This window comes from Glycine soja, chromosome 2, assembly GCF_004193775.1.
Source record: "Glycine soja cultivar W05 chromosome 2, ASM419377v2, whole genome shotgun sequence".
Classification (NCBI taxonomy): domain Eukaryota; kingdom Viridiplantae; phylum Streptophyta; class Magnoliopsida; order Fabales; family Fabaceae; genus Glycine; species Glycine soja.
The window spans coordinates 43,601,052-43,627,455 of record NC_041003.1 but is presented as its reverse complement, the minus strand read 5'-3'; the positions used below and the strand labels follow the sequence as shown (position 1 = coordinate 43,627,455).

Genomic DNA, 26,404 nt, shown 5'->3' with positions numbered 1-26,404 from the left:
GATGATGTCAAACCTTGTGTTCGTGTGAGCAGATGGTTAGGTGAATGACTTTAAAGAACCTTATGATAGAGGGCACTAGAACACAACACTCTAATAGGATGTGACGTTGGAGCATGAACTTCTATATTATTTGCATAATGTTCTGAACATGTTACTTTATGTTGTTCCGCTGCTTAACTTGTTTTCCTTTTGTTAAATAAAATAAAATTGGACGATCTTGTTTTGGGCTGAAGATGTTTTCATACCTTTATTTGATAAATTTTCAATTTGATGATTAACGTGGATGTGAACCTTTTACTCACGTGAACACTTTTATGCTTAGAAAACAAAATTTATTTTATCTAATTCAGTATTTTCATGTATTTTATTATATAAATATGTGTATCAGGATAGATGGTGTAATATTTTTAATTTGCAAGTTTAAGTTTATTTAATAAATAAATAAAATATTAAAAAGAATGCAAAAAAAACATCAGTTCTACAAAAACTGATGTTGTATAGCACAATACAAAATTGATTTTGCCTAAAATTGATGTTGTAAGTACTATACAACATTGATTTTGACAGAACCGATGTTGTTTATGTTTTTTTTACTATTTGTTATTATTGTACCACATCAATTTTGGAGAGAACTAATGTTATATAATAGATTTCAACATCAATTTTTATAATTGATATTAAAAATGACCTACTTTTAATGAGAGTCATTTTAATATCAATTTAAAACCGATGTTAAATATCCAAAGTAACCTATATTAAAATTACTTTTTATATGTAACTCAAATGATCATGATGAATCATGGTCAATATCAACAATATCATGCCCCCACTAATTTCCATTTCGATTTTAACTTTTAAATCTTCTTCCCTAACAATTTGACAATAAATGCATTTTTAACCTATCTCCATACTCCAGCTCTATCTTAACCAACTTTTTTCCCATCAAATTTGCACGTTCCTCCCGCAACAAATGATGTTGAGATTCTAACAATTTGTCTCTTAAGGAGTTTCTCCTCCATCAAGTGATTTTGGTGGCTATGGGCATTGTGGGGAGCCTTTCTGCTCACTCTCTAGAACGACTTCCATTAATTATATTTTAGATAGGTCTTTAAAAAATGTTATTGTTTTATCTAAAATTAAATTATTTAAATATCATTGGATTGAATTTTGTTTTTTACTATAGCATTGGATTGGAGTTGGAACTAGGAAACGGTCACAGTATTCAAGAAGTAAAATTGATTATTAATTTAATAACCACGCTCTAAATTCTACTTTCTACTACAATGAAAATCAGTTTCAAGAGTCAAAGACTCAAATACCTTTTTTTGGGGCTTGCAAATACTTTTTTTGTGCACTGCCAATCATACTATTTTCATTTTCATACATATGGTACGAATTATTTAACAAAAAAGAGAAGAGTAATTAAACTTATATTATGATAATGCCAATAAGACTAACAATCCTAAGTGCGTTCAAACCTTGCAAGCCCAATTTTGTGGGCAACGGTCTTCATGTCTTGTCGAAATTGTGCTCTAAACTCATTATAAGTGAAGGGTTAGGAGATCTGAATCTCAAGGAAAATAGCATATTGAGATCCTTTCTTTATGATTGTTTAGCTTCACTCTGTGTGTCACACTTTTGCATTTGTCATCGCTTATTGCCTAAACAAAAAACTTATCCCGTTACTAAAGAATTAATATTTGATTATAAAATATAACTAATGTAAGACTTATTTTTTATCTTATAATATGTCCTTTTTATTTTAATTGTTTTGTTTAAATAGTTTCTGGATATATAATGTTCAAAATTTTGACATTAACCCTTGTCGTTGCTTATTCATGATTAACCGCTGAAGCTTGAAATGGCTAAGTTAGAGACTAAAATAAAAACAAAGTATATTAGAAGAACTAAAATAAAAATAATACATATTTATAAAAAATTAAATTAAAGATTGTATAAGTTATTAAAAAAATTTAAAATTGTATAAAGTGGCATGTACGTACCTAATTATCACGTGACAAACTGAAGCAGTGTTAACAACAAGTAAACATACAGACTAGAATAATAATAATTATGTGTTGGAAACTGGCTTAAAACCATTGATTATCCTTGAGCACCTCAATTCCACTCACTTCATTTTCTTGGTTCAATATGGCCAAGACTGAGCTACCTGTATGCACCCCTCCATTCCCAAACCAACATTGGAACAAATTGGATAACGATAAACACACAATTCCCGTGTTGTCTGCCGCGTAGGAATTAGAATATTTAAAGTTCATGTCAAGGTTCTTCATCATAGCTTCGAATAAAGTTGTAGCAATTCTGGTCAGATTTTCTCCATATTCCACATGCAAAAGTCTTGCCAATCACAACATACATGCAAACCTTGTTAATTTCTTATAAAATTAACAAATAAGTAACCAACAATCAAACAAAAATAAATAAAATAAAGTTAAAACATCCTTCCAAGGCAATCAATTCCATAAATAAATCTTCATTATTTTAGAGATTAATCTTTGTCTCTCCATTAAGAATATCCTAAGGGAGAATTTGATAAAGAATTTTTAAAATATTTTTCAAGAATCTTAAGTTAAAAATGTCAAATTCTTATATTTGATATGAATTTAAAAATTATTTTTTATTTAATTTCTTTACTAAAACTTCATGAAAAGGCTGAGAACCCGAAATTCTCACCAAACATGTTTTATAACATTCAAATTGAGTTTTCTAAAATGCAAAAAGTACAAAAAAATTAATCTCATGATAAATTAGTCTTTGAATATAATTTATCGTCAAATTTATCTTTAAAATACAATTTGTTATCAAATTGATTCTTAAATATTACAATCTAATATTAAAATAATTTTATAAATTTAATGACATAATTAATATGTCGTACTTTAAAAATTAAATTAATTTTTTTTTATATTTTAAGGATAAATTTATTAGCACTTCATATTTTAAGGATAAAAATATATGTTTATCGGCACAGATAATTCTTTTTTTTTTTCAAGCTACATTAGTTTTTTGTTTTTTTTTTATACATAGCTACATTAGTTACCATATACTTAAAAGAAAAAAGATCCAAGAAAGACAGCCTGAAACGGAAAGTAAAAATTGTTTCGTGATTAGATTTGAAAGAACTGAACTGTACTTGCTCGGTATAAAATTAGATATGTTGGGTGCTTTTATAGTTTTATGCCATTTACGACACTAGACAAACCTGCATCGCGTAGAGTGTAGAGTACGAGGGTAAATTCTTGGTCATTTCTAACAAGGATTCTTATAAGTAGATGCTATTTTTAAGATTAATTTGAATTTATTAAGATTTATTATTAGAGTATTTTATTAGATCTTCACGTGGAGATTTAGTAGTTTTTCTACCAGAACTTGCAAGATTTATAACAATTTAAAAAAAATGATTTTTTAGTCTCTCTCCCCAATATCCAACAGGAAGCAACGGTTAGCAATAAGAGAGAACAAACTGGTGGAACACAGATCTCAATTAAAAATGAAAAAAAAAAAAAACAGATATGAAGAAGAAAAGTCACCATCTTCAAAGGAATGGAGGAGCGACACTCTGTTAGGCCTATTCGTAAGTGAGGAGAAGGAAAAGAAAAAAGGGAGAGGGTTGTAGCATAGAAGGAAAGGAAAAAAAAAACAAGGAGAGAGGGTGGGAGCACTAGTAAAGGAAGGAAAAAAAACCTAAGTGAGGGTACATGTATAAGGACTAATTTAAATTTTATCTGAGTGGGGCTGTAGTTTAAATTATAATGATAAATAAATGTTTTAATTATTATTAAATTTTGTATTTTTGAATTATTTTTTAAAATTAAAATAAAATTTATTATTGGAGTAAAAAAATTAATAGATTTTGAGAAACATATAATATTACGGATCCATAAAAAAATATTAAGATATCAAATTGAGATCTTCAATTAAAGATACTCCTATTGATCTTGTATCTTATAGTTAAAAACTAATAGCATTCTCGCATGACTCTTCTATACTTTTTTTTATTATTATTAAAATATGACAATGTGACTTTTTCAACAAAAACAAAATATGAATTTATTCAAATAATGTTGTTTCTTAGAAAACTAATTAATATTCTTAAAAAATATATTCTCTTACATATTATATGTTTTCATAGCCAAGGGATTTGGGTTGCATTTCACCAAAAGCAATGCAGGGTTTGACTGAGATAAAACGGTAAGGTTCTTTTTCTTTTTTCTTTTCCAGCTAAATTAAACTAGTAGTAAATTTTATTATTTGTAAATTAAAAATTTGATATTGTATATCTCTACAATCCAATTGATCTGACCAATTCCACTTCAGTTTTCATGCAGCGGCATATTGACTGGTTAGTTACTCAGTTAAAGTCTCACTCTTAAACCAAACAATGCAACACCCAACAAATCATATGAGTGTATATGACCATATCCCACCAACTAATTAAGCCGGCCAACAAAAAAAAAATCTAGCAATAGTACAATTTCGAGGAAGTAAATTGTACTACATTGATCATCTAGTTGTAAATTATTAGGCATACAAAAAAAAAAAGAGTTTAATTAATAGTGATATACATATATTGTCAGTATAAATATACGTACTGTCAACTCATTAAAATTAATTTTGACTTAATTTTAAGGGTGACTATTATCAAAATGAGTTTAATTAAAATGTAACCTTATTTTTACTAAAATCATTTTTTAAATTAAATTTCAATTGATTATACTTAATATATGTTCATGCAAGAATTGTGAATAAAACTAACATGCAATTTAAACACACATTGCATGAGGAGCTCCAATAATACATTATGTATACATTTCTTTTTACATTCTTTTTTTTTATCATTGATTAAAATTTATTAAAAGTTATAAAATTATGAGTGAGACTTATTAAATAAGAAGTAAGATTTATAATATTTTATAATTTTTAATAAATTTTAGTAAATAATAAAGAGATTGTTGAAAAGATTATTGTTAACATTTTTTAACCTTACAAACATGAAAGAAGAAAAGCCAAGTTGTTTCTTTCATTGCTTACCTGAAAGAGTGAAGCTGAGGAAGTTGAGATTGAAACTGGGAGAGCTGACCCAAAGGGATATTAAAACCTTCAACCCAATTGATATTTTGGGGGTCCTCTGTTAGGCCTGATCAGATGGAGTAGGGGCAGGGGTGCCCCAAAAGTAAGTGACAGGGTTGGCACTGCACGAGGCCTGTTTGGACTCAAAGGAAAGAGAGAAGAATTGTTTGGCTTGGTCATGAAGTTTGGTCAATAGGGTTGATGGAACCCCATGGTTAACCAAACGGAACAAACTCCAGTACTTGCAAGCCTCTTCAAGCAGCTTGTTCTCATTCATGTAATCATGGGTTAATAAGTTTTGAAGATCCATGATTTGTAGAGGATTACGATCCTCATGGTAGTCTAGTGAGTGGTGGTGCTACTAATTAATGGGAGGGTAGGACTCCAAGTTCTTCGTTTTTTTAGTTCATTAGAGGTTTAGTGTTTGTGTTTATTGAGTGAGAATCACTTTTGGAGCAATCATAACAAAGAGAGGATTCTTATCCGTTTTGCTATTTAAAAGGACATAGATACAAAATTCTCGTCAATGCTATTATTTCAACCCTCTTTTCTTACACTTATCGTATGTTTGAAAATAAAAAAAGTAGATAAATTAACTCATATCTCCCATGATCTTCCCTGTAAATATTGGTGCAAAATTTAGGAATATAAATTACATGGTCCCTGGCAAAAAGTGGGTTTGTTTTGTCCTGAGTTGGACATTAAGCATTGCATTGCATTTAACTTGTAAATTAAGAGTGTTATACATTTTATTTGGATAAGCAAACAAAGAGCGCAATTAAACATAAGGAAATGTGATTCTTATTCTGTAAGAGTGTGTTTGAATGGAAGAATTTAAAATTCTAAGAAATTTTAAATTTTAAGAATTTTAAATATTTCAATTGAAATTCTTTTATTTTCAAAATTTTGTATTTGAATAAAAAAAATTAAAGTTAAAAATTTTCATCATTTTAAGAATTTCGGGAACTTTTAGGTAGAAGAGATGATGAAAGTTAATAAGGGAATATGCAAAGGTTTTAAAAGGTTCTTTTATAAAAAAAGAATTTCAATTTCTAACCTTTTAGAAGGAAATTAAAATTTCACATTTTTAGTTGTTTAAAATTCTATTTTAAAATTCCGAAAATTTAAATTCTTTAAAAAAATATCCAAATAATAAATTTTAGATTACAGAAATTCAAATTCTCACATGAATTTTAGATTACTTTTCTCAATTAAAATTTTCTATCCAAACATACTCTAAAAATATTTTCGTCAAAACAACTTATTAAAAAAAATGCGAGAGTGGTGTGGAAGTGCGAACAACAGCCCCCAAATATTTTCAGGGGAGTATTTTTACCTCTCTAGGTCAATATTATTGTCTCTACAAGTTATGAATCCAATATGCTTAACTAAGTTCTTCAATTAGTGTTTTCACTTTTGTATGTTCACTCAACCCAAATATTTTTTTCTCATATCTTTTCAGGTTGTATCTTACAACAATCTTACTACAAACTCACGCAATTACTCAATACAGTTAGTTTTCTGTAATAACAGTTAGATGAAATAACTCAATAAAAAAATAAATACAAATTTTAGGATTCAATTACAAAAAATAGTTCAATGACCTAGTTAAAATTGCTAAATAGTTAAGGAACTACAAAAATAATTTAACCTTTTAAAAAAAAATTATGGGAGGACTGTTTTTTATTATTTTAGTTGAGTTCAATAATTTAAATAGTGAGATTTTTTTTTTCCCTTCATCACCACCACCTCTCCTACTCTTTCAGCCACGACCTTTTTTTTTTTTTTTTACCTTTCTCCCCTTTTTTTCGGCCATCATCTTCCTTTTTATAACTTTTCAATTTCTCTGTTTATTTATGGCGCCCTCCTCTGTCTCTACCTTTTTCATTGCATTTCTCCTTTGAAATAAACTTGTTAAAGTAATTTATTATAACTATATTCAAACTATTGGAGTTACTTTAGGCAACTATACGATCTCTTTTTCACAACACTGCTTTACCTATATTTGCTGTGAATTGTTTTGAGTCGCCTCGATTTAAGCTACTGTTGACAAGTGCCAATCCAAAAGAACATGGCTCTATTAAAGTTTATTTGTAATAGGAGGGTGTTTTATTGTTTTTATATTTTCAAGATTGCTACTATATTTAGCTGTTTAGCTTTGAATGTGCATGATGAATTTTCTGCATTGTTATAGACTTATAGTGCTCTTCTTTAAGCATCTCATGCTTTTTGTAATTTTAAAAAAATGAGATCCAATAAAAAAAAACCTTATTAGACAATCTATTTTTTTGTTACTTTTTTGTTGGTTACATTAAACAACAATATATTAAGCCGACCAAACAAAGAGTGGAGCAACCCCAAAGCTGAATACCAATGCGGTCAATAAAGGGCCTATGGTAGAAGAAGGACACACGTCTCCATTGGCCAACTCGAAGAGAATATCATCTAACACGTACTGCATCTGAGTTGCTTTATAGTATATTATTCAACACCTATGAAGCACGGACACTCCAGTCCCTTGTCGTGTTCAGTGTCCGACACGCGTCTGTGTCAGTGTCCGACACCCGTACTACGTTCTATATTTTGGACATTACAGGTGTCCACGTGTCCGTGTCCGTGTCGTATCCGGTATCCGTGTCGGTGTTGGTGCTTCATAGTTCAACACTCTCTTTTGCCAAATGTCTCAATCCTAAATTCCTAACACCTCATAGGACCTTCAGATTCCACCTTCAAATGTGTGGAGAAGATACAAAGGGGATGGAGCAGAGAAGATAGGGGGCGTGTGAGTAGGAAAGGAGAAAATAGGGTTGACACATTTGAGGGAAGAGAGTGGTAAGACTCATTAAAGGTAATTTAGTTAACACAATAAAAATGAGAAGTGCAGAAATCAGGTGGTGAAGTGCAAAAAGTAAATGCGAATTATCCTTAGCATATTCAAAGGAGGGCCTTGGTCAGATCCACAGTGCTTGGTAGCTCTTAGCCTTACCCCTGAATCCAGAAATGTTAGCAAAAAATGATCATTCTGAACCGAAGAGAGCAAATTCTCATATTCAACTCCAATTAAGGCTCTTTAGCCATTTTCAGAAATGCAAAATATTGAATAGAAAATTATTAGTGAAGGAATGGTTTGGTTGGATGAGTGAACCCGGTTAGCGGTGACATATATTGTTAGTGTTACGGTGCACAACCAACACACACAACACAAAGGATATTACTTGTTGATTATGGTAGGTTAATTTAGTCCTTTAGATGTTTCTTGCTGGTTAGTACACGTGAATTGATAATTGCAACTACATCTTTTCATAAGTTAGTCGTTTTCAGTTGTGTAATAAGATCTTGCGGCTAATCCAGTCACCGTGAGCACTATCAACCCCTATGATGGCAAATTTAGCTTAGAACTAATAATTTCATTTTAGTTCAATTTCTTAGAGGGTTCTATTTAATTTAGGATTCATAATTCGTACATGGTGTAGTTTTCATGTCATCTTCCTTTTGTAAATTGGTAAGGAGCTTCGTTAGCATTTTGGCTGGCGAAACTGCAGAAGCCTACTTATTTGGTTGAAAATGATACCAGTATTTTAATCTTGAAAAACATTGAAGACGTTGTTTAACTCCCAATTTTGACGGCCCCGCAAATTTTTTTTTTTTTTTTGAGGATTTTATAGAAATTTAGTTTCAATGACCATTTGGGCCAATACACAATTATATAATATTTGTAAGATTACGAATCCACCAAACTTTAGTAATTAGTACCTGTACATACTAATAATAATTCTTCAATATATTAAACTTGGGTACGGCTACAATTACATTTCGGGGGGAGATGTCCTTTTTCAAGAATGTTAATTTTTTAAAATGTATATTAAACTTGAGAAATAAAAAAAAAAAATTCCGACCAAATTTCCCCTAAAAGTGACATGAAATGACTGCAACACGATCACGGGTAAAAGTACAATTTTGTCTTTCAAAGAATGATCGCAATTATTGTATAGAAGGAAGCACAAGCTTTAGACTAATATAGCTCAACTAGAGCCATATCAAACTCACTAAATTGGAACCTGTTACCATGAAAGAAATAACAATCACTATATAACTCTTTCTAATTCAGTAGTACCTGCCATCCTTTGCAGTTCAAAGAAGAGATTACACAGTACTCCAATTACCTAATCACCAACTCCACATTCTAATTTTCTTCTGCCAAACTGAAATGTGTAACCATTTACCATTATATTATTGAAAATATAGATGACAAATATATTAATGAAAATATGAAAATAGGTCTCACATGATGAGATCTGTTTCACTGTCTATAGATAAGCTGTGTAGGTTAATAAATTAAAGCTGTGGTTCAACGTAAAAGCTGTGTGTTTTTTATTGGTTGAACAAGCACCAAACGTACGTTAGAAGTAACAATTTGTTGCTACACATGAAACCAAATGATAGGCATTTCCGAAAGGATAAAAGGTTACAAATACCAAACAACACAAAATTGCAACACACTTATGAATTATTTAAGAGTTTAACCTTGGTATCTACGTTAATGTTTTAATTTGACTTTTATTAGATGAATTATTGAAATAAAACTCCAATTTGAATTATAGACTAAAAGCACTTATGGTGCATGTATTTAGATAAGAGGAAAGAAAACAGAGAGAAGACAAAAAAATTACACATAATGATGTATTTTCTTTCGGATGGTTAAAGAGAGAATAAAAGAAAAATAGAAAGAAATTGAAATTTAGATATAAAAATTTTAAATTTTCGGTCTCTCCCTTTCTTTTCAAATTTCAAGATTTTCTCCTTACACTTTCCTTGCTATAAAATGGAGCTTACATACTACACACCTAAGTTCTCTCTTTTTTATCGTTAGCTACCAGTACTGTCTACCATTGCTATATCATTGGGTTGAATCATATTTAGAGATCATCATGAACAAAATGCATGGTTAATACCATCATAAGCAAGTGAAATTGGGAACAATCATATTATTAGATTAAAACATAAATTTAATTAAAGAACCCCTAGCATAATTTTGTTGAAAACTTAATTTCTGATGATAGAGTTACAATGCCAACTATTTGTTTTTCTCATAAATTTGATGCAATTGTTGCAGGTGATGAAAAAAATTGCATACATAAATAAAGCTTAAACATGATAAGTTACCAAAAGACTCAGAGACAAAGGGGACGACAACATCCTTCATAGTAGTTGTCCTTCACAATAGTGGGAACACATGTTATCATAATCATTGTGTTTATAATAGCATTTTACTCTCCCTGGAAAGAAACACCAAAATACTGGCATTCTTCTAGTGTCTTTTTGCATAAAAGAATATTCATGATTTATATGGTGGACGATGCTACCTCTCTCTTTTCTGCTTCTTCCGCTATTATGATAAAAAAAAAAATGACTTAAATACTTATCACTCAAGTTGAAGTTTGTTTTCACACTCATGTCCATGCTAATCATGATGGTTGCATTTTAACTATCATGGTTGGCACTGAACATATAAGTGCCAAAGACAAATCAACTTCAATGGAAGAAGCTTAAGAGAGAATGACATAACATCGGCCAGGTATTAGGTCAAACCTTCTTTTGTATAAAAAGAGGGGAATGCCAGTATTTTAGTTGTTTCTTTCAGAGAGAGTTAACTTGCAGCAAATATAATGGCTAGAATAATAGTCTCAACCACTGTGAAGGAAGTTGTCATCTCCTTTGTCCATTTCTCCGCATGTCTGATGATGATGAACTCACATTTCCAAGCTCGGCTTTCCTCCACATCTTGTTGCATCACTGCATATGAATTCTCCACCAGATTTTCATGTCAGGGTAAGATTTTTATAATCATCCTCTATTTGCAACATAACTCCTTATAATTTAATAATTGATGTCCTTTGTTATTTCAAGGCAATAGTGATTTTGAATTTGTGTTAACTTGTCTGAGCTTTAATCTTTTACCAGTTGAAGCTTAGACAACTTTGACTAGTCAGTTCCATGAAAAAATTTCTATGTAATGGCTGGTGCTTGTGGATATCTAATATAAATGGTTCTTTTGTACTTCATGCATGATCTTATAAGCCTTCAATTTTTGAGGCAGACACAACAGCAGTGCCAGCTGATGAGACAATGAAGAAAACAAAGATAATAGAGGATAATCGGATATCTGTTTAGGAAGAAGAAATCATCTTCACCTTAAACTGTGCCTGAATTTGCTTTGCTCAGAATGGAGGTGCATGAATATGAAAAGTGTAAGACACATGATTTTTGCCCTTCTTTTGTGATTTGAGCTTATTTAAGGTACTCTTCTATACTTTGGCTATATATTTTACATTGTAAAAAAGAATCCCTGGGATATATATTTTACTTTTTGTTTTCCTCCCTTGTAAAAAAATATAACAAATTGCTTTTGCTCTTTTTTATTTTTTTTACTTTCCTATTGGATTCAATTCATCCATATTCATTATAAGAAATAAAACTCTCTCTTCAAATATTTAACAAACGTAATATAGTTTAATTCTACTAATTACATTTAAAATATAAACAATTTTTCTAAAATGTCATTCATTAAAATTTAATATCAAGAATAAAAAAATTATTAAAATTAGAATGTCAAATATTTAGGAGTATTTTTAAGATAATATCATTAAATTGGATAACACTACATTCAATCCTTATTACAAGATCCAAATTAAAAATATGATTTGTAGGTCTAATCTAAAATAACACTTATGTTAATTATTTTTTCAGAAAAATATGCTTAATTAGAGTCAGTTTTAAAAAAATGATATAATAGTAAGAGAAAGATAAATCATTAATGTTTGTTAATTTTATTTGAGAGTAATTTTGAAAAATATATTAATTTAAGATAAATTTAATATTTTTAACTAAATTAGTTAATTATTTATAATTATAAGGAGATCTTATAATAATAATCGAAGGTAATGCAACCATATTTAACCTTTAATGCAAATGAATAATTTAACATCTCTTAACAGATTAATATGACTTCACCAAAAATGTTAACTAAACAAGAAGAGGAGTTTAGCAAGAAGCACAAAACATTAATGATTGCAGGGAGAAAGAGAAAGCTTTGTGAGGAAGGCACGTGTGAGTCGACGTGGCAGAACATGTTACTAGCAGCCATCACAGTGACATTGCTTAAGCATCGGTGCGTGCATCATTGTTAATTAATTAAACCAACAACAACACGTGAGAAAAACGTCAAACACTCCGATCCCGCGAAAGCAGCCTCTTACATAACATCATTAAAGTCAAACAGACCCAGCCAGCCCACATCTTTGGAATGGAATGAAACCTCTTCTTCCCTCTCTCCTAATTCTCTCTCACTACATCCATCCTCGTAAAACAAAACAACCTCTTACCTCCGTTCAAGTTTCACACGTTCTTCCACTATGTCCTGGTTGAGACACCTCTCCTCCAAGTTCTCCTCCACCACCATCACAAGCACGCGCCGCTTCACTTCCCTGTCCCGGTTCAGTACCTCGACCGCTCCGGCTCGTCATGCGGGCCTGGGGCCCACTCAGGCCCATGAGAAGCCCAGGGTGGTGGTGCTGGGCTCCGGCTGGGCCGGGTGCCGCCTCATGAAGGGGCTCGACACTGCAATCTACGACGTCGTTTGCGTGTCCCCTCGCAACCACATGGTCTTCACGCCTCTCTTGGCCTCCACGTGTGTGGGAACTCTCGAGTTCAGAACCGTGGCCGAACCCATCGCCAGGATCCAACCCGCTATCTCCACAGAACCCGGTTCTTATTTCTTCCTCGCCAATTGTACTGCCATTGATGCTGATAACCATGTGGTATATTAAGTTGTTAACCAACTACTTTTCTTCAAATTATTGTGCTTGATTGGGGGAATTGTTATTGAATTAAATGTCATATTAAATTGAGCATTATTTCGTTACTTGATAATGGACATGTGCATGTGCCCAGCATCATGCTTCCTATCACCTCTTTTTTATTTTTTTAATAGACTACAAGTATTGGTAATTTTGGTCGAGGCAAGTAGGTCGGTCACTATGCATTGTATGACCTTTGTTAATTGGCATAAGTTTTTGCAATTTTTAATATGTAGGAATTTCCTCTACTCAACTATGTTCATATCTGGTTGTGTGTGACCTTGATACTAAGTGGACTAGAACACAAACAATTAAATTCACAATCAACATGTAGTATGGTCGGCAAAAAATCATAACTCTTAAATATGTGCTCAAGGATTATATTTCTGAATCTGTATATAAAGATCAATCTCTTACATAGATCTCTCGATATTTCATGAGATTAGTTTGATCTGGTTTTACTCTTTCTACGCCTCCAAACAAGAGGAAACCATACTAGTTTAAGTTGAAACATTGGGTACTCAAAATGAGTCAGTTTATTTAAATTTATTTGTTAAAATAAGTTTTTATTTTAATAAAATAAATATTTTTTTTGTTGAAATAAGTATTTAAATTGCTTTTACTTAAAAATAATAATTTTTTACTTATTTTAATAAACAAATCTTATCTGTCTTTAAAAAGAATGCTAATATATATGAAAAATACTTATTTTAAAGTTGTTGTTTTTTAGTTTAAAAAGCCTTAATTTTGGAGAATTACTAGTTTTAATTGAAATATTGATACTTACAATGTATCTTAATTGAGGAGAATGTGGCTAATGGTTTTTTAAGGTGCATTGTGAGTCTGTAACTGAAGGGGCACAGGCACCAGATCCTTGGAGGTTTACAGTCTCATACGATAAGCTAGTGATTGCATTAGGAGCGCAACCTACCACTTTTGGAATTCACGGAGTCTATGAGCATGCAATTTTTCTTCGTGAAGTTTACCATGCACAGGAAATTCGTCGGAAGTTGCTCCTGAACTTGATGATGTCTGATGTTCCAGGTTTGCAACAATCTTCTATTTTAGCTTAATGTGAAGTCACTAGAAAATAATGGTGTTATTATACATCACCTATGCAATCTGTATTTGATTTGGATGCAGGGATTGAAGAAGAGGAAAAACAAAGGCTGTTACACTGTGTGGTTGTGGGAGGTGGTCCCACTGGAGTGGAATTCAGCGGTGAACTTAGTGATTTTATTGTAAGAGATGTCCGTCAGAGATATGCTCATGTGAAGGACTACATCCACGTTACTTTAATTGAGGTATGCTTAGTGGTTACTAGTTAGTAGCATTATATGTGATACAACCAATTAGACTATATATTTTGCTATGGCCTATGGCAACAAACAACTTGGCCTTTCCATTCCATATCTCCATGTCTTACAATTCTTGTCAACATTGAGCATGTTTGGTTTGCAGTTGCAAAATTATGTTTTGAGGCAAAAATAATTTTGCCAACGAATCAGAACCCTTTGTTTTGTGTTTATTTTGCTTTTGCTTTTATTCGTTAGATTTCCATTGGAATGCATACCGCAACATTTCCAACTACAAACTAAACATGCACATAATGGTTGGAAACACCTTAGAGTTCCTGGAAGCCATTTTTTCATAATAAGTTGTCATTTTTCTTCATGCCTTAATTGTCTTTTTTAAGGTAATTTGTGTTTGTTAACAAATTTATTCATGCCATTTTAGGCCAATGAGATATTGTCTTCCTTTGATGTCCGACTCAGGCAGTATGCCACCAATCAATTGACAAAGGTGAGCTATATGTCAAAAAGAGCTTCTATTCTGTTTGTTGAAACTTGAAAATAATCCTGCAGATCTCAAACTTCTGAATAGAAACAAAAGAGAAACTAAACCCAGTTTTCTGTTTAAAGAAATGTAATCTATTACTATGGTATTAAATAATTATCAAAAAGAGAAAAATATCACGATACAATGTTTCTAGCAGAGATAATTGGGATCATTCATATAATTGATGGGACTCTTCATTGTAGTGCAATAATTATGATGAAAACTTATTGATAGGCTAGCTCTTTAAGTTTTTCAGTATTAGTTTATATCTCCTCATATTGAAGTTTCTATCAGTCAGGAGTTCGACTTGTCCGTGGCATTGTGAAAGATGTTGAAGAGAAGAAGATTATCCTAAATGATGGTACTGAGGTTCCATATGGGTTGCTGGTATGGTCTACTGGAGTTGGTCCATCAGCTATTATTCGCTCTTTGGATCTTCCTAAAGCTCCTGGTGGAAGGTTGTTCTTGCTACTCAACATAGTTGCACTCATTTTCTTTCTACTGGCAGCTGTTTCAAATTTACAAATTGGCAGCTGATTTTTTAATAGATATAGTATTTTGATCTGTCTTATCAGGGAAAGCAGGTTTCAGTTTGTCCAAAGATGTTACACACTATATGCATGTATTTTATGAACAAGAAGACTGAGTTTGGCATGGATTAAAATAAATCTTAAGTCAATGAATAACTTTTCACAAAAAAATTAATTTCAAGGTTGGATTTGAAAGTTTATTTCGGGTATGTCAAGCTAAAAAAATCTCATAAATGCAAGAAAATATAAATAATTTCACTATCTACTCATTTTAAAATCAAAACTTTGCCTTGAAAATCATCATGTAGAAAACCTATAAATTCATGGTTGGATTCAGTAGGTAGTTATATTGTGGTGTAAGTATGTTAAGGCTAACATTGGTCGTTGGTACCAATCGGCCTTCATCCATACGTATATGTAGTTACATTTTACTTCCTAGTCATTTGTCCACCCGTGTCAACTGTATTAGGTTTCCTTGTATTTGACGTAGTTGATGTGCCCTGACTTCTGCTCTCATGTTTCCTTTATTGCGTGGTAATTTTAACTATAACTATAAATTACTGTTTTTCCATGAAGCAAATTCTTAAAGTTCCTTATGCACAGGATTGGCATTGATGAGTGGCTTCGTGTTCCTACAGTAGAGGATATATTCTCAATAGGTGACTGCAGTGGATTTGTTGAAAGTACTGGAAAAACACCACTACCGGCTTTAGCCCAAGTACGTGATATTGGATTCATTAGTTTCTCCCACAGACAAATTCATTTCTTAAATTCCTTTTCATTTGTAGTTCTGATTTTACACTAAGGTCATTGTCCCTGACACATTTCATTCTAAATGTGTAACTGCTATATTTACTGTTAGTGGTTCATGAGGGAAGTGATGTTGCATGTTTCATAGGTGCCTGAAAGCTTATTCTTGCCAATTTAATGCATTGGCATTTGAAATTAAACCACAGGTGGCAGAAAGGCAAGGTAAATATTTAGGAATCTTACTAAACAAAATAGGTAAAGCCAATGGAGGCCGTGCAAACAGTGCAAAAGATGTAGACTTTGGGGATCAGTTTGTTTACAAGCACATGGGAAGCATGGCATCTATAGGGAGTTACAAGGCTCTAGTGGACCTCAGACAGAACAAGGTGACTTTCATTTCTAAGCTTTTACTGGTGCTTTAAAAACTTATGTATGGTTTGATTCATTCATGTATCTCCTACAGGAGGGCAAAGGGTTATCCCTGGCAGGTTTTGTCAGTTGGTTTATTTGGCGCTCGGCATATCTAACTCGAGTCATCAGCTGGAGGAACAGATTCTATGTAGCTATCAACTGGGCTACTACTCTTGTGTTTGGCCGTGATATAAGCAGAATATGAAAACTTTTTAGGTAAATAAAACTCTGCGTGTAATTTTTATGGTAATCCATGAAAGTGTGAGAGAGTGACATCCTGAAAGATAAAAATTCAAATTTAGTCTTTGAGTGTACAAAAAGTGTGACGTAGGCAATTTAATAATAAATTAGTCCTTAAGTTTTATCACTTAATGTCAAATTGATCCTTGAAAAATACAATTTATTACAAGTTGATCCTTAAACATTATAATTTAATGATAAAATGATTTTATAAATTTAACAATAGAACCAATTTGTCATATTTTTTACATATTCAAAAGATTAAATTTAAAATTTTCAATTTTCACAAACTAATTTGTTACTGACACATACTTTCGGGTACCATATTTATCCTAATTTTTATTAAGACTTTCAAATGTTAATACGAACTTTCAGATGATACTTCTCTTTATTGGTTGTATTGCAGGCTATTAGTAAAACAATAAGATGATTAAGTGTATTTAATTGGATCATTTTGGAGAAGCATGTTTCAAAAGCCTGTAAATCTCAGATGAATTTCAATAAGCCGAACAGCAAGGAAATTTACTAGTTCATGATATTGACTATGCATTCAATTTGTTTGAAACAGTGGCAACTTAAAAAAGGTTACTCGGAAGTTAGCTTGAAGGGGAAGGCAATAAATTAAATTTGGCTGCCTTGGCTCTTTTATAATAGTGTATACACGTTATCATTCAATTTGTAGTATATTTGATTGTATGGCTCTAAAAAACCTATTTTCATGTTTAGACGGATCCCCAATTGTATGATCAAATTTGACAATATATTGTTAACAAGATTATTCTTTGGGTGCATAAGTTTTGTAACTGCCAAGTAGTACGAGACCCGACCCCTCCTTTTACAAATGCAGTGATATAGCCATATTTTCCTTTTCCTACCATTCAATTTTTCACGTAGTGGATGAAGTTATTTGAGCTGATAATGAAAAGATATCACAATGAAAAAAAAAAAATTAAAACATTCATACTCTACACAAACTATTAACTGAGTTTTTCCTTCAGCAATTACTTAGTTCTTTCAATAAAGAAATTTCATGCTCCAGTATACATCTGGAAACCTTCCATGATATGCCAACCGATATCTGTATATCAACCTTTACTTCATAGTGCAATGGCAGGCCCAGTTACATCATTTATGACAGCTCAAAATATGTCTCCACCAATGGCACTAAGAGGCCAATTCTGACACACTATTGACACCTATAGAATTTGTCATCTTTTTGGTAATCAGATCCTTCAATTCGATCTCTCCAGGAAACCTTCCCTCCTTCAATTTAGAGAAAACCTTCAAGGACAGAAGAGTTTGAAGGGATGAGTAAAAATTCAAAAGCATTGAAAATGCCATATATTACCGTACCTTCCATCTATAACCATCATCTAAATATCTCTAGAGTCTGAAGAGAGGCAAGGGGGTTATCAAAAGATCATTCAGATAAGAACTCTTTAAACAGAAAAGATGATATGTTTATTCCCAACTTACAGTTGGTCCATTTCTTAGGAGCTACACAAATAAACCCTATAGCAATGATCCCACAAATTGTATACTTTAAAACACTGACTGCAAGAAACCTAATTATCAAAATAATGTTACAAGGCCAAATGAGTTGAGAGTTGCAAATTGAATGCTGAATGCAAAGTATGTAAAAGCTCTCCCCGATCACCCAGAAAAGGCAAGTAGATATATAATATAATTGTACGCTGAAAGTAGATGTTCCAAACTACAAAAGTTCATATAAAAATGTCAATGGGACCACCATGGAGTTATTTGGCTTAAGGTTACAAAAATGTGCTTTATATAGCTGGAATGGATGATAGACCCCAATTCCCTAAGGTCTGCCCACTTTCTCACAATATCTTGCTGCAGAAATCTTAAACTAGTTTTAGTTTGTTAAATACAATATCACTCAATAAGTATTCATTCAAGAATGAAATAGAACCCTCTGCAGAAAGAGTGATAATTGATAAGAATACAACTAGTACAGCCAAAGATAATGATGGTGCTTAACATATTATATGATAGTATTAACTATTTTTTTCTTTGTAAGCCCCGAGTTAACAGTAGAAATCAAGTGAAGAGGTAAAAAAGTTTATCAAACAACTCGTGTGAGACATCTACCCAATCACGGAGTCACAAAGCATAACAAAACTTGCATTTACCAGAGAGAAAGATCAGAGGCTCAACTAGCAAAGAAATGTGTACATATAAGAAAATAAAAGATAGAAGGAAGGCACCAACCAGTTCACCATTGAAGTAAATTTCGAAAGCCCCGGAGCTCTGTAAGAATGACTGCAAGGCATTCCCAAGAAGCCAAGTACTTGCAATGGTTCCAAACCGATTAGCACGCAAGTTGTAATACCAAGGAGGAGGTGCAACAAAACCCAACATTGGAAAAATATGTTCCCCTGCAACAACCACCCCTACAACACCAATCTGAACAACTGGAACCAATTTGCTTAGCAGACGCTTTGGAAGCGATGGGGGATAATTTGCAAGAATAACCTCAGTTCCAGGTAAAGCAATCTCCAACATATTCTTCATTGTCACTGCTGTTCCCCTACACACAAGCAAGTCATCCATTTACATCAACTTCCCCATCCTAATCACAACCATGTGCATGCAATGTACCAACTTTACCATATCTTTGGATGGGAGGAAAGGAAGAAAATAGACCGAAGAGAAATAGCGAATAACAATGAATTTTTTTGGTTTGACGTTAGGAAAAATGACTTTTAGGAACAAAAAGTTCAAAATCTTTCCTTCCATTTTCTATTCAATTTAAATTTTTGTCTTTCTGTCATGTTCATTCTTCTGTACCAAAACAGAGTGCTAAGAAACACAAAGCAACAAAAAAAGGCAATGAACTAGAACAATACATTACATTCTCTATCTAACCACTGACAATGGAAATTAAGCACATGATATGATATACAACCCAGATAAGATTCCACATTCTGGATGCATTAACCAAAACCTTAATGCCATACATAAATATTTTGGGTCAATTCCCCCATTACCCACAAACTAAGTGAGATAGTTAAGCTCAAAAACCATTCCTTTTTCATCATTTTTTCCCTCTATCTAATCAAATGCCATCAACAATTTCAAAAACAGCAGGACGATAATACTAACAATAAGATGAAAGTGAGGAAAATTACTTGTATGAGCAGGAAGAGCAGAAATTGATGTAGACAGTGTTGCCGAGACCCGGAGTTGCAATATTGCTGATGGGTTTCTGAGAGAAAAAAGAAGCGACCCGTTGTTGGAACATTGAAAAAGTGATAAGAAGCGACCCGTTGTTGGAACGTTGAAAGAAATGAAATTACCTCGGGAGGGAACTCTATTATCACCGGCTGCTGATGGTGGTGGGGCGGGTGATGGTGGTGGTGGGGTGGGTGGTGAGGCGGGTGGTGGTGGTGGTGAGGTGGATGGTGGTGGTGAGGTGGATGGTGGTGGGGGTGATGGTGGTGGGGTGGCGGTGGTGGATGATGAGTGAAAAGGGAGAAGAGGTCTGAGCAGAAGAGGAAGAGAGGCACACCCACCAAAAGAAGCTGAGCGCGATCCATAGCCACACCCAAGTTGGAATGGAACACTCGGAAGAGAAGTTTGTGGTGGTCGAGTGTGGCTGGAGGCATAGGTGACTCAGAGTTATTGAGGGGTTCTCGGTAAATAATTTTAAGATAAATAACAAAATTAGTTGGTAAAAACTTTTGATGCCGTGATAAATTGATTTGAAACATCAAAAATATAAAATTTTGTCTTTAATTACAAAAATATGATAAAATAATTATATTATTAAATTTGTGAGATTATTTTATGATTAAATTATAATGATTAAAGATTAATTTAATAATAAGTTATATTTTTTTAGGATTAATTTTAACATTAATTTATAAAATTTAAAAATTAATTTATCATTAAATTATTTGTTAGATTGATTTGAATTTTTTATCTTTTATAAATTAATTTATCAATGTCCCATATTAGGACAAATTTGGTTATTTAACCATAATTTTATAAATAAAGATGCATAAATATTTTTATATTACTTATACCTTGAGAGAGAAAAAGGAAAAAAAGAAAAAAAAGAGAAAAATGTAGATATGATATATAATTTAATAAGATGAGAGATAAAAAAATAAACATGTCAACTAAGTATATATAATATATGGATGAAAAAAAGAGAACTCCAATTTTATCTACATACAACTCAAATTTAATTTTTTTTTAAAAAAAACTACAAAAGCATAGGGTTATATGTAGTCCTCTTTTTGTTTTTTTAGAGAAAATAATTATATCTCATGATCAATTAATTTTTTTTTTAGAGATTACGAAGTTTGGTAATGAATCTTTCTTGAAATTAATTTTTTAATATATTTTAACTAATAGTAATCAAATGTAAGGTTAAAAAAAGTTGTAATACTAGTATTTTATTTTATTTACTTTCAAACTAGGACATCCTTAATTAAAGTAATGAAATTTAAAGATATATATTATTATTATTTTACAGAAGATACTTGTTATTTAGTAACAAAAAACACTAATATAGAAATATGTTTGTCTATACAATCATATAAAAAGAATCATATCCTCTTATTCAATTTATGTTTTTGTGTTCAAGATTAAATTCAAAATCATGTCCTATTGTTCTTTTTACTCATTCTTAATCAGCTCATTGTATTAGACTCTTTATAGTGTTTAAATTTTATGTTTTTATATTAAAATTTATAAGTTAATGTATATGTATATCACTTTGAGAAAAAGAATAATAATTTAATATATAAGTTAATATTTTAAGGATATAAAATCTATATATCTATATGCGTATGTCTGCGCCTGTGATGTACCTCGTCTTTTTTATACAAGAACGTGAGAAATTAATGTTAAACATCAACTAGAGGTTAATTCAAATAGTCTAGTCCCATCAGATCATCATGAATGTTCTTGACTCGAATTTTGATCTGAAAAATCCAGAAAGAATAGAGGACAAATTAAGATATTGGTGCAACTTCAACAAATGAAAATGTATCTTAAATCAAGGCAAACCTTGAGGTGTAAGAAATCAAAACACATTCCATGATTCACTTTTGTATAGCTAATTGCTCTGTTGGTCAGAACAATCCCCCATCAAATAGCTATTCCGAGTATGCAATCATGTTATAATCTGCTTACACTTCGATTTTTCTTCAAATATTATTATTACATCAAATGTTCAAACACTTATTACATAAAAATTTCAAACTCTCCTCAACACTAGTAAAAACGGCAAATTGTTGCTTTGGTCAGAAACAGTGATCAAAACAGCTTGAAGAGGGAGGACCTTGAAGTTTTCTGATTTCCAAGCCAGTGTTGCATGTGGACCCCAATGGCATCCAAGTACAAGCTGCTCCTCCCATGGAAACCCACCACCTTGCCTTCTGTAGTGGTTGAAGTGAAGAATTTACCTACTTCTTCACCAAATGGACCATACTTGCCACGACTGGTGTTGAAAGTCAGTGACTTCATGATTATATGCTGCTCATCCTTAGCAATTGGCCCGTAATAGCCAGATATGCAAGTCAGCACCTCATTTGGATACTCCAGTTGTATCTGAAATCACAATAATTAAGCTTGATTAAGCTTAAGAATGCTCATGTCATGTACATTTTGTGTTCGTACTTTGTAGCAATCATTTGACATCAAATCTCATCTTAGAAAGGGACTTTAGCTTGATTTTAAAAATAAACTTAATGATTATTATTAGGAAAATGCTGATCAGTATGGTTAAGGAAGTAAAAGAAAAAAGTTTTTTATTGAAATGCATAAAAATGCACTCCCTTACGATTTTCAATAAAACAAAATCATTTAATTTCTTAACCAGTACCTGTAGGAGGACCCTTATTATTATGAACAGTATAACAAGTTGAACTCAATTTGATAAGGGGTTCAGTTTTAGAAAGATTAGTTTAAGGAAGTGAGGAAGAGGTGAAATGTTCTTAAAGAAAGTGGATATTGAGAATCATACCCTATGCATGGTGTCTCCTCCACTGCCACCATGTTTTACAGACCACACAGATTGCCTGTTTCGATCATACTCAATTTGAATGGAGCAGATGCCTTCTGATACTTTGGTCAAATAAATCTGCTTAATCCCAGAAAAGACACCATCATCCCAGGATCTACCTCCATCCCCACCCCATGGTCCTGGTCCACAGGGAGCTGGTTCTTTCACCACACCACAAGAAACCTAGGAAAAGGTGAACAAAGTGAATAGCATAACCCATAAAAGAGGTAGACAAATTCTTAAGTGTGTCTTTTTTTTTTTTATCGATAAATGTTAATTTTGTTAGAATGTTAGTTTTTGTTAGCAAAGAGGATCGAACCTGTGATCTTTTCCCTCTTCCCTTCTCCCTTAACCATCCAATCCACCTTATATCTCCATTCTTAAGTATGTCTTGAATATATTCTAAAAGATGATTAAAAAAAATGGAATAATACCTCTTCAGCTGCTGATGGTTTAGCAAGTACTAGTTTTGTTGGCCATTGAGCACTTCCTATTTCACCAATACTTGATTCTCTAGAAGTGATTTCCTTGGGAGGTGTTGCCACAGGCACTATCACTTTCCCTTCCACTACATGTACTCCAAAAGCATCTAGGAACAAACCTTTCCTCCCATGAATGCCAACAATTTTACCTTCTTTCACTTTTGTGGTGAAATAAGTTCCTTGTTCTTCCCCATATGGTCCATACTTCCTTTTGGTGGTGTGGAAAGTCAGTGACCTTATAACAGATGGCCCCATGTACATCAAAGGTCCATAGTAGCCAGATATATGTGTCAAGGCTTCATATGGAAAATCAAAGACTATCTGCAAATTGATGTCAAAGATTGCTAAAAATAATAATCTGATTTTCCTAGTTTATTAAGTAGAATAAACTAAGTTTGACTGTGTTTTTTGTTCACCTTATCATTTTTATATCCTCCTGTTCCACCTTGTTTGGATCCCCATATAGTCTCCCCATGATAATCATAGAAAACTCTAATCCATACAATTCCAACATTGCGAGACAAATTGATTTGCCTGATTCCTGTATAGGTTCCATCATCAAATACATATCCACCAATGCCACCCCAAGGTCCATGTGTGACTACATCTCCAACCTTTGGGCTTGACTTTTCCACATGAGCCATCTGAAATGAAGATAGACACTCAAATATTCATTTGGTAGAAAAGCCAAATTGAGAGTTATAGTGGAAATTAAGGAACACTTCAAATGACAATGAGATCATCAATGTTCAATGCATGCTTTCTTACCTTTTCTTTGTGTTCAATATTGTTGGATTCTTTGACAAAAGATATCTTCCCGGATACATTCTTTGCTGAAGGCTTATTGAAATCATCTTTTTGTTTCAGAGCAAGAACAATATCGTAGTTTTCGTTCAAAGTTCCTTGTATCACAGAATAACCAAAATTCTCAGAAATGTTAGTAATGGAGCTCTGGGAATGAGCCAAAGTTTTGGATGGATTGGGTTGTTTCGAGGACTTCAGATAGACTCCAATGGCATCTACATACCACCCACACCTGCCATGGAACCCAACAATTTTTGCACCAGTCAATGGGACTGAAAAATATGTCCCTAGTTCAACACCAAATGGTCCATAAGTTTTCTTGTTACTCTCAAAACTCAGTGACCGAACAAAGTTTGGCCCTCTTTGATTAGAGCTGCCATAGTATCCATGAATTTTAGTTAGGAACTCATTTGGACAATCAAGCTTCACCTGCAACACAGTCATTAGTAGTTACTAGTTAGTTATTATATGCACAAATTTTAATTAATACCAACTTCTAACTTAGGAACTCAACACATGAGTACTCTTTTTATCCTCGGAAATGAGAACTACTAGACCATTAGATCATATTTGAATGGTCAAGATTAAAAGCAAAAATGCACGTGACTTTTTTTAAGTGGTTATGTAACGCTAACTAACCTTCATGTATAGAAGTATGACTCAAATTTATAATTGACAATAATCATCAATGTCCTCTTTGTACCTTAACGTATTCTTTAGTGCCAATATTGCAAATTTATGTCACTAGATCAGCTAAGGACATGGAACCTTTACCTTGTCGGTTTTACGGCCTCCGCTTCCACCGTGCTTCTCTGACCAAATAGAGCTTCCTTTCTTATCATATTCAATTTGGATGGAGTCAATGCCTGTTCCATGAACTATCACCAATTGCCTTACTCCTGAGTATATCCCATCATCCCAACGGGACCCTCCATTGCCTCCCCATGGTCCAACTGACTGATGTTTCTTCGAGGAATCTTCAAAACTCTGCACACAAAAGATCACGCAAAGGTGTTAAAAAGAGGGTTAAAACATGTAAATTTGTTGAACATAAACTTTGAGGTAATCTATGCATTGAGTCCTATGTAACATAAGCAGTTGTTTGTGTGTGCTACCATCTTTTTCTACTTGGGGGATAAGAATGATAGACTTTGGACTAAGAAAACTGCTAGAGTGGTGATGTGAGTGTAGTTAGGGGAAGGCATAGGAGGAATTTATGGGGGAAGAGGGTGAGTTTGTGGCAGGGGACTTTGTCTAGAAAAATAATATAGATTAGGAACCAGGTTGCACCATGGAGGGAATGGATTGAAAGGCAGGGAATCAAATTCCCCACAGATATCAGTCCCTTTGTTTTTATATAGTGAAAGTTTCATGCACTTTTTATGGTCAAGGAGTAATCATTTTCTTTACACAATCTTGTATTCTTATTTCCCATTTTTTGAACTAAGTTGTTGGAAAAAAGAAAGGAATATATCATCTTCTGCTAAATTCCAGCTTTTGGAATTTAATCAGAAGCACTCAGACTCTATTGCTTCCGTAGGCACTAGAGGTCTGGTGCCATGAGTGGTACTGATTTCTTTGTAAATGAGATTTCTAACAATCATTGTATATTCTACACCCATTTATACTTTGTTGTTTACCCTTTTTAGTTATGGTCTTTGTATTAGAATTTTACACCATGCAAACTCATAAGGTTCTTCTTATAAACTATTCAGGGAAGAATCTAATACTCTTTGGTGCATGCTTGCTCATGCCACAGTTTTTATTCTACCTATCTTTTTTCAGGTTGAGTTCTGTCGCTCCAATTATTAATTTATGAAGCATCTTTGAATGATAATTTGTTTCTAATATATGAACATGAAATGACTACAATGATTGAATTTATAGTTTATTTATATCTTCTCGTTGGAAATTACAAACAGGACACACTTTAAAATGTTTCTTCTGGACAGTATCACAAATTCCTGCATAGTGACCAAATGGGGTTCTATATATTATAGCTATGTTTGTTTTATCGTTTCATTCCATGGGCATCCATTTCAATGCACGTTTTGTGAGAAGTAACAAATCCTTGAACGTCCGTCTGTGTTCAACGTAAAAACAAACCCACTGTGAATAGTTTCTACTTTCACCAAAGTGTAGTTTTTGTTATTCTCTTTTTCCTCCTTAACCTCTGTAATAAATCTGAACAATTATATTGCTTTTGATTTGATGCCTTCATAAACATTTTAGAACTGAAGCTCCTAAATATGGAAGATTGGATAATGATTACTCGTAGAAGATGATACATTATTTCATTTTCACTAGGTGTTTTTTTTAATACTTTTTATTGGGTGTTTTACTACTACTTTAATTTAAAATATT

At 32.6% G+C, this 26,404-nt stretch overlaps 3 protein-coding genes and 1 pseudogene across 4 annotated transcripts; 1 reads left to right on the top strand and 3 right to left on the bottom strand.

The window, feature by feature from the left end:
- Positions 1–1,462: 1,462 nt before the first annotated feature.
- LOC114376627 lies at positions 1,463–5,531 on the bottom strand (annotated as a pseudogene).
- Positions 5,532–12,311: 6,780 nt separating this feature from the next.
- On the top strand, positions 12,312–17,508 carry LOC114396655 (internal alternative NAD(P)H-ubiquinone oxidoreductase A1, mitochondrial-like). Of its 2 annotated transcripts, none has more exons than XM_028358753.1 (9): positions 12,312–12,908; positions 13,778–13,991; positions 14,091–14,251; positions 14,685–14,750; positions 15,081–15,244; positions 15,920–16,034; positions 16,273–16,452; positions 16,530–16,693; positions 17,286–17,508. In XM_028358753.1, exons 1-8 carry the CDS (start codon positions 12,504–12,506, stop codon positions 16,680–16,682), a joined length of 1,458 nt encoding a protein of 485 aa, XP_028214554.1. In that variant the 5' UTR covers positions 12,312–12,503; the 3' UTR covers positions 16,683–16,693; positions 17,286–17,508. The 2 variants fall into 2 exon arrangements, with proteins under 2 accessions (XP_028214554.1, XP_028214547.1); XM_028358746.1 differs by having other exon boundaries at positions 17,124–17,508.
- A 108-nt stretch (positions 17,509–17,616) lies between these two features.
- LOC114396668 (selT-like protein) lies at positions 17,617–20,373 on the bottom strand. The gene is made up of 4 exons (XM_028358765.1): positions 20,038–20,373; positions 19,870–19,946; positions 18,950–19,268; positions 17,617–17,998 (listed from the first exon to the last, which is right to left on the bottom strand). The coding sequence occupies exons 1-4, from the start codon at positions 20,344–20,346 to the stop codon at positions 17,882–17,884; spliced, it is 822 nt and encodes a 273-aa protein (XP_028214566.1). The 5' UTR covers positions 20,347–20,373; the 3' UTR covers positions 17,617–17,881.
- Positions 20,374–21,702: 1,329 nt separating this feature from the next.
- On the bottom strand, positions 21,703–25,282 carry LOC114396646 (jacalin-related lectin 3-like). Its single transcript, XM_028358738.1, has 7 exons — positions 25,156–25,282; positions 24,815–25,027; positions 24,005–24,469; positions 23,653–23,880; positions 23,189–23,557; positions 22,716–22,937; positions 21,703–22,300 (listed from the first exon to the last, which is right to left on the bottom strand). Exons 1-7 carry the CDS (start codon positions 25,156–25,158, stop codon positions 22,007–22,009), a joined length of 1,794 nt encoding a protein of 597 aa, XP_028214539.1. The 5' UTR covers positions 25,159–25,282; the 3' UTR covers positions 21,703–22,006.
- Positions 25,283–26,404: the final 1,122 nt, after the last annotated feature.